This window comes from Cyprinodon variegatus, unplaced genomic scaffold, assembly GCF_000732505.1.
Source record: "Cyprinodon variegatus isolate N-32 unplaced genomic scaffold, C_variegatus-1.0 Scaffold416, whole genome shotgun sequence".
Classification (NCBI taxonomy): domain Eukaryota; kingdom Metazoa; phylum Chordata; class Actinopteri; order Cyprinodontiformes; family Cyprinodontidae; genus Cyprinodon; species Cyprinodon variegatus.
Window position 1 is genome coordinate 372,974 of NW_015150869.1, and position 8,911 is coordinate 381,884.

Below are 8,911 nucleotides of genomic sequence, written 5' to 3' on the forward strand. Positions count from 1 at the left end.
AGAGTTTCACTGATTTCAGGTTTGGAAAACTTAGAGTTAGTAAAACCTGCTTATTAAAATAGACCCGTGGTTTGAAATTGGAAATTCACTATGCATTTTTTTTCTTCTTCTCACTATCTTTACAACAGGTGGAAGGAATCAACAGCTCCTCTAACTAGAATGAAGAAGCTCAGTTTTCAAAGCAGAGGGTTTATAATGCAAAGCTGGAGCAATGAGTGCAGATAGTTTCCTATTTGGATCACTTAAGACCAGACTGCCAAAGCTTTATAAAGCTCAAGTAAGCATGGTGAATTGTCCTTAGATATTAAAGTAAGACTCTGCATGATTCTGTCTACAAATATTAAGTGTGGGGAAAGCTGAATGGCTCTCTATTTGATAAAAGAGAAATTGTGTCCCTTTTAAAATAGGCCTAATCATAAAAAAGCTATTAAACTCAGAATCTTAACACCACACAAACATTGCTTTTGCACCACTTGTCACACAGAACGTTTAACCTCCATCAGGGTAATTTCATACATCAGGTGGTAACCTTTGTCTGCCAGGCCAGATGGTACAGAGGAAGATTGGAGAGACTCTGTTTTCTCAGGTACTTTTCCACTAATTAAGTCTTTGTGGGAAATAAAACAAATCTCACCTCGATCCCAACCTTTTGAAGATTTCATGGGTTTTTGTTTAAAAAAAAAAGTTTTAGGGGGAGGATCCCCAACTCAATAAACAAATATAACTATTTAGGCTATATTATTCTATAGCTGATCATCAATTATTAAGGGAAAATGCTAAGAAAATATAAAAAGCTTACTAACAGATATGATAACTCCATGATTGGCAGTTACAGTTCTTCTATATAGTGTTTTGAGAGTATGTAATGTAATAGCTGCACAAAATTTGAACAATTGTGAATAACAGTAAGAGTATGCATGGCTCTTAAATTCATAAAAATGAAAAATATAAAATGTGTGGGATGGAAACTCTCTGAATTCATTCCCCATGAAGAAGTAACATAGACCCACTAAAGTCAATACCACTTTGTAGTCATACTTGTTGTCTATCTTAAATAAGGTTGGTCATGCATTCTTTTCGGACGTATTTTTTTAACCAACTATGAACTGAATTGAAGCAGATATAAGAGTATGGTACACACCCCGATTTGATAGGGAGCATTTTGGTAAATACACATGGCCGGTTAGCTCAGTTGGTTAGAGCGTGGTGCTAATAACGCCAAGGTCGCGGGTTCGATCCCCGTACGGGCCAATGCGGTTTTTTTTTTTTTACTATGTTTTTTGATAGATGAAAGTCATGAAATTTACAATGGAACCAACTGACAGAGATAATTTCGACGTTTTGCTGATTTCATAAAAGGCCTAATTAGTGATGGGTTTGTATGGCGTCATTAATCGTTGTGACACATTGCCAAACTGTACTGATGCTGCCTTGATACTGTCTCACTCAATACTTACATCTGCTGGAGCTTAAAAGTCTCTCCATGCAGTCTATTTGTAATACTAAACTAACACGATTTCGATGACCAGATACAATAACATTATTTAAGTCCCTCTATGTTATATTATCTCCTAACTTCGTTTAAACTGAAAATATTTATGATATTTTTAGATTCAGGCAATAAAAATGTAAACATCATAAAAACCTGGAAATTAAGGTGAACATGTAAATGAGGAAGCTTGTGACTGATTTACAATAAATATTCAATGTAATAATTACAGTAAGTTTGGTAAACTAAACATCGAATTTAATTCAGACATCTCGAGTGATAACTGAGAGGAAAAGGATGACACGATCAAAATGTCCCACGCGGGTGAAACCTTGTTTTTGCCATAATAGTGTTCCTTAATTCTTGATGAGAATTTGACAATGAACAGCAAATTAGCTAAAACCGATGCATCCCGCCGAACGATACGTTTATAAATACAGTGGAGTGCATCAGTCAGTTCGCTCCTGTGTCGGTCACGTGATTATCTTTAAACGGCACGCGCACCATTTTATAGTTTTGCTCTATGAGCTCGACTCTAACGACGAAGCATCGGTGTTGCTGGGCCCTCTAGAACAAATTAATCTGTAATCCCTGCCAATAAACAAGACAAATGAATCATAGAATATCGCGATATTAGGCTTGAAGGAACGTTCGTCATGATTAATGTCTATGGCTGTCCCTTTATCCAAGGTCATTACGAGTGGATCCACGGGAACTTTGGAATTACAAACTCATAAACTGGGCGAGTTATATCCGTCAGCTGCGCACCTTCCGTCTTAAACGTCTATCGCTAGTCCAAATTCACAACTGTCTACCTAGGTAGGGCATATAGGTTCCATGGTGTAATGGTTAGCACTCTGGACTCTGAATCCAGCGATCCGAGTTCAAATCTCGGTGGGACCTTAGTTTTGGCGTTTGCCAGACTCTCAATTTAAAATTTTACAATAAAACTTAATTGGTCTTTCTCAAAAAATGAAAAATAAATAAAAATTTTATCGATCATTAACAATAGAGAAATTCACCTCTGACATCGTCTCTTATAAACAATCAGAAGGTGCACAAAGGATAGAAAAGTTCTTTATCAGACATTTGTAAACTCTTGCCTTCTGGTAATTTTAGTTATGTTTTAAAAGTCTGCACAATTCTTGAAAAATTGCATATATGATTAATACGCCAGTACACATAAAAAAAAACACATTTATTTGGTCAATCTGACATTACAGGTCATCATAATATCATTTTATTTCAGCTTTGTATTTCAAGATCAGTCATTTTTTCTGCTGTTTCCTGGATGTTGCTGCCCCCTTTTGACCAGAACTGGATCCTTTATTTCTAAAGGAAGAAAATAAACAGCATTAGAAATAACTTGTGTTTTACTTCCTCAGTTCTGATAAACTAATAGATGGTGCACATACTTAGCCTTTTCTGTTGTCTCGGGATAAAGGATGACCACCTCCTCCTCCTCCTCCTCTTCTTCGCTGTCTAATATCTCTACAACATCCACTGAAAAGGAAAAAGAAATGTTACAGTGTAGTAAAAAAGTATTCAGTTTGTACTTTACAACTTTTTTGTGAATGAAACCATAATCTTAAAACAGGTGTGTGTATTTACTCGTTATCTTCACCAAATATCAAAATATATTTGATTAACTAAACCAAATGTAACAGAGGAGAAACAAAAAGAGACAATCCTTGAATTGTACAAACCACTTCCTTTATAAATTTAACACCAGCCAAAATAATAAGCAAACCTTTCCTGCTCTTGTCTTCTTTATGCTGCTCCTCCTCCATCTTTACAGCTTCTTCTCCACTGTCCCCTCCACTGCTATCACCATCCTCTTCCTCCTCCACGCCCCAGGTGTTGCGCATCCCCTCCCCTACCTGTCCAACACCTGGTACTGGCAACAATGGGGATGGTACCCTGATGAAATGGGTTAAGGAGGCTAACTAAATAATTTTTTTTTTCTTCTTCTTCTCTGGTCTCATTTAACATGAGTTGAGGATACTTTTGGGGCGGGGCTTCGGCTGTCTGGACAATGCTGCTGACTGTTTCACCGACGCCCGTCATCTCTACAGATGTCTGGTCCGTTTTCAGAGCTGTGATCCGCTCCTGAGGAATAGACTCGGCAAAACCACACCTACCACCTGCTTTCCTGGGAAAATACACACAAAAAAAGCACCAAACAGTGTGGGTGTGCAGTCAAAATTCTGCCAAAACGGTAGCCTGATGAACCAGACTAAATGTGAGATTAAATGTATAATTTAGTCTGGCCCCGATGAATGAGACATCGGAAGATTGTTGATGAGAAGAACAACCCGTTGTTTTTCAAACCATGTCTTTGCCTATTGGCCAACACTCTGACCAATGAGCACAACTGACTGTGACGTAGTAAGCGCGACAGAAAGCTGGTGAGGGAGTGTAAACAAACAGCACGTCCTTCTTAAAAATTAATGAGCGTAGAGCCTCTTCCTGCTCACGTTTCAACAAAAATCCCAAGTCTACTCCTTCCAAAACTGATTCCAAAGTTGAGTCAAACGAGAACTGTTCGATAGTTGTTGCCATCTTCCTCGTTGTGCTCTCCAGCGTCACTCAGCTTTGTCGTCACTCCCTGAAAACCACGCCCGCTTTGCATAAAAACATTTCTCAGTTGCGATTGGACAGCGATTGGACAGCCAAACTCGCAGGCTAAAATGATTTTGGCCGCAAGCGGTTGAGGCTAGTTTACTAGGCTACCAAAATGGCAAAGGCGTAATAAATACTGACAAAAGCAGTTTTATTTAAAACATGTAAACGTCTGTGCTAAACACATTCATATTGAATGGTCTATGCATGCAGATTCAGAAGTAAAAGGCCCCCATTATATCACAAATATAAGTGGATTCTCCCTCTCTGCGCTCCTCATTTGCTTTTTAAGGCCCTGCAGCATCTCTCCTGCTTCCGTGGACCGTTTCTGTGCACTTGTGTTAATTTGTGCAACTGAGGGTGGAACAAACCTGACAATGCTAACTGTCTGCTGATTGGCTAATTATTTTTAGTAAATCCCGCCTCTTGAGACAGTAATGTTTTATTCCTAGTTGCGGCTAGTATAATGTTGTTCTCTTCAAGTGTTTGACTCTCCTTCACATGCAACATCGAGCTCTCATTACCTGAAGATTTTGTAAATGCAACGCTGAACATTAAAAAGAAAAATGCTTCTAAGTAGTTTGGACGTGTTTTGACATGTAAATGTCTGAGTTCGACTGTAACTCAGAATTCATTCAAGCCTAACTTTCCTAAACATAAACAGGGAAGCTAATGTTAGCTTAGCATACCACGTTTCAAATGTAATTATTTTAGAGCATATTGCCACCGCTGTTTAAACAATTTTAACTCTTTCAGAAAACAGAAATTAGCCTACACCGCCTCGTTTTCAGGAGTTTATCCATGCCTGTAATGTAATCATAATGAAGTAATACATATTTTCTGGAATTTACAATTCAACATGCAGGAGGATTTACCTTTCAAAAACATCCAATAATCAACCGAAACAGCCAGTAAATACAGAAAATGAGCAGAATTATGCATGATAAGAGAATAAAATCTATGCTCAACTCTAAGTCACATGATGTTAGCACATCCTGCACCCTAAACAGCTCACCTGGCAGTCTTGTCATTTAGCAGAGCCTTGTTGATCAGGTCTGTGATCTCAGACACTTTGACGCTGGCTATTTTACTGCATCTCATCACCTTCGAAAGAAGAGAGGAAAGAAATGAGGACATTCACTCTAACGGTATGGGACATAAATGCAGTCACAGCTTTGGTTTTATCCAAAATATATTCAGTGTAATAAATTTAAAACCATCTGTAGGGTTTTAGCTCCAGCCAGCTCTATTTAGTGTGATGCTTTTCCCACAGAGCTGGAGCTGAAGCTTTAAGCCCCGCCTCCAGCTGTCATTTCTCCTACATTATGTTGTATTAATACATTAAACAAAATATTTTTGTCTTTATTATTTTAGTATAGTCATTAAAATACCAGAATTTACATGTAACATTTTGGTCTGTCTTTAATTTTAAATAACGGGTGTTATGGTCAGTTACTCGATTATTTGGTTTTATTTTTTAATCAAATACTTTTTTACTCTTGCTTGACTAAAAATATAATGAAGTAGCGGTACTTTTCATAACTGTAATTTGTGGGTACTTTACCCTCCTTTGTTAGGGGCTGCAAAAAGTTTAACTAACCCATGTCATCAGATTTTGGTTTAACCTGCTAAATGCTAATAATCTTTGCACTTCTTTAGGAAAACCCTCTGGCTTCTCTTCGTCCCATGGCCAACTGGTGAACAGCAGCTTGTTCATGTCATACAAACTCTAGAGATGCACCAACAAGAACACGGGAGATCAGAACGGGATGGTTTTTTCCTTGCTCAGCCTAGATTAGTGCTCTAACACAGTGCAAAGAAGAACCCCTCTCAGTCTGTAAACAGATCAACCATTTTACTTTCATCAGCAGAGGTGGGGTCATAAAGGACACTGACAACCAGCGCCGGGTGTCAGCCGGAAAAAGCACTCTCTAGGAACGCCCGTGACCCAGGTGTGCTGGAGGATGTGGTAACTTTCAGGATCTGATTTCAAACTGGAGGAGGATGTAGAAACATGGCGGCCTTTCCTTCTTCTCACCTGCTCTTTCAGCAGCATGATGCCTCCGCTGGACTGAATGGAGCAGATCTCCCTGTGTTTGTTCATGGCGATCATCAGCAGGCCGTCCATCACACGTTCCTCCCGCTCACATGGGTCCACCAGCAGGTAGGTTCTGCAGAGCGGACATCGTTCATAAGGCAGGATTATTGATTTTATACAGCTGTTACACAGTGTTGCTTTAACCGAAGTTAAAATTCACCAATATAAATAACTAATTAATTTTGATATTGCTGCAGTTTTTTCTCCCTCCCCTCCTGAAACATAAACATTCTTAGCGGGAAAACAATGACAACATATCAATATATGAATAAATTGAATATTGACCATATTATTTTTGTAACATTAAACCAGCAGAAATCAAAGGAAAGTTTTCCTGCATTTTGTAGGTTAAACATTAATATGATTGTGACTAAAACAACTACGAGAGGAAACAGAAGAAAGCTGCTTAACATCTATAGGAAAAGTTCAAAGGTTTTAATGCAGATAAAATGTTTCTGAAAATGAATTATTTACCTAAATGTAAATTAAGGGCAGATAAAAGAGCAACTAGCTAAATTAAAGCAATACATTTTCTTTTGAAAATCTAAGAGAAAACTAAGAACAGTTTGCTGCACATTGATGGAAGAGCATTAAAGAGAAAACTGTCTGGAGTTTAAATATATTGAAGAGAGCAAATAGAGAAATCGTGAAGATCCTCACCCCTGCTGGAAGAAGGCTAAGCTGACACTGATGGGCATGTGGTAGATACTCAGAGGAATGGGGTCTCTTTCCTCTGGACTATACTGCAGACAGAAAGAAAAAAAAAAAAACTACCTTCATATTGGGAAGACATAACCTGACATTTAAAGTCTCTCCTAAACGGACTGGGCCGACTCACCACTGTTACTTCCTCTCCCTGGATGCCCACATCTGGGCGTCTGAAGTGGCACAGAGCGCTGATGGCTGCCACGCTGGCGGCATCCATCAGGTTCCCGTCGTTGTTCAGCGTGTGGACGTCCACTCTGATCTGCCACACCTGGATCACAGCCACAGTCTCATGATCACACAGTCTAACAGACTGGACCTCAGAAGCTCTTATTCTGAGGGGAACTAATATGGAAACATCCTTCGTGCTGTTGTGGAGGACAATACTACGGAGATAGCGCCACCACATGGCAAACATGAATACTAAAATGCACAGATAAAAAACCCATTGCAAAAGACTAACCTTATACATTTTATTATATATATATATATATATATATATATATATATATATATATATATATATATACAGAAACATCTGATTTGAGTGCAGATGTTCATCCCAGGCTAAGAGAAAACTCCATGCTACATTATTTAATGAACATACAGAGAGGCGGTTCTTAGAGTCCTCTGTGCAGTTCCTCTCCTACACTCTGCTCTTCAGCTCCCCCTGCAGGATTTCTGTAGTAATTGGGTATGGAGGCTGACAGATTAAAATTTCCCTTTTTTTTTCCAGATTACAGGTAGAGCTCACCACATTTTCTCCAGAGTCCATAATGTCATTCAATCTAATAATTTTGCCATAGAAGACAACCTGGCCCACAGCACCACAGAACCCCAACTATGCTTAAAAGTGAGCTTTAACAACTATTCTTTGGTTTTTGCTTCATGCCAAATCAAGTAAAAACAAAATATATAATTTTTTTTATTTTTTTTTTGCAGCAAGGTTTCCACAGGTCTCCGCTTCCAGGACAGTTTTACAAACCTTCAAATGGTGAAATTATTATACATAGAAAAGAAAACAAGGATTACAACCAGACAAGTTTCTGACTTGTAGATTAGAAATACTTTTATTCTCTCACAGTGGGAAATTTTGCTTGTAATAATGGCAAAAACTAAGAATGTCCCAGTGGATACTGATATCGGTCCAACATCTGCCTAATGAAAGATACTGGAAAGTATTGGTCTGCATTTAAAAATGGAAACACTGCTTCTGTTTACAGTTTATATAACCTGTTGGTCATTAATACACGAGTCAATGGTTCTCACTTCTATTGCTCGAGTAAAATCACTAGATGAAGCTTTTTTCTGACATTCCACTCAAGATCGTTAAAACACACAAAAAAAACACAGAAGTGTGTATGATTCATGTTTGTATCACGCACTGATATCCGTGTCGTATCAGAAATGAAAACTTATATCTGGAATAACTATTAGACTGATGACAAGAGTTGGTAAGTTGGTGTACAAACTTTAGACTGTTTCGTAAGCATTCTCAAAGTCGGTCCTGGAGGGCCGCTGTCCTGCAGGTTTTAGAGGTTTCTCTGCTCCAGCACAGCTGATTTTAATTGAAAGCTGATTAACAGGCTTTTGCTCAACTGCAATCATCATAAACAGCTGTGCTAAAGCAGGGAAACCTCTAAAACCTGCAGGACAGCGGCCCTCGATGACCGACTTACCCCGAAATCCCACATACTCCGTCTGCGCTCCGCTCCGCTCCGCCCCGCTGCGCTCCAGACCGCCTGCACAAAGCAAAGCCTACAGCCGCCGCTGTTGCTCCGTCCACTCCGCTCTGAGTTCCTTGGAGATCATAGAGGGCATGCGCCAGATGAACCAGGGTTTCCGCGGATCATTAAAAATAATTACAATTCATAATTCTTTTTTTAATCAAGGCCTTAATTGGCACTAAAATTAATTAAATATGTTTATCGTTGCATTTATGATTCTTTAATAAAAATGCTTCTAAAAACAATTTCGTCAGATATTATCTAAAAAAT

At 38.7% G+C, this 8,911-nt stretch overlaps 1 protein-coding gene and 2 non-coding genes across 3 annotated transcripts in view; 2 read left to right on the plus strand and 1 right to left on the minus strand.

Moving 5' to 3' along the window:
* The first annotated feature begins 1,177 nt into the window (after positions 1 to 1,177).
* trnai-aau lies at positions 1,178 to 1,251 on the plus strand. The gene has a single exon. It is a non-coding gene; the product is annotated as a tRNA-Ile (tRNA).
* Positions 1,252 to 2,320: 1,069 nt separating this feature from the next.
* trnaq-cug lies at positions 2,321 to 2,392 on the plus strand. Its single transcript has one exon. It is a non-coding gene; the product is annotated as a tRNA-Gln (tRNA).
* A 282-nt stretch (positions 2,393 to 2,674) lies between these two features.
* exosc9 (exosome component 9) overlaps positions 2,675 to 8,911 on the minus strand; it is a 12,428-nt gene continuing 6,191 nt past the window's right edge. Inside the window, exons 5-12 of the mRNA XM_015388186.1 lie at positions 7,048 to 7,185; positions 6,870 to 6,952; positions 6,150 to 6,282; positions 5,127 to 5,215; positions 3,495 to 3,641; positions 3,240 to 3,409; positions 2,905 to 2,992; positions 2,675 to 2,821 (exon numbers count right to left, since the gene is read on the minus strand). Coding sequence (XP_015243672.1) covers positions 2,758 to 2,821; positions 2,905 to 2,992; positions 3,240 to 3,409; positions 3,495 to 3,641; positions 5,127 to 5,215; positions 6,150 to 6,282; positions 6,870 to 6,952; positions 7,048 to 7,185 — 912 coding nt within the window. The 3' untranslated portion in view covers positions 2,675 to 2,757. The remainder of the gene's footprint in view (positions 2,822 to 2,904; positions 2,993 to 3,239; positions 3,410 to 3,494; positions 3,642 to 5,126; positions 5,216 to 6,149; positions 6,283 to 6,869; positions 6,953 to 7,047; positions 7,186 to 8,911) is intronic.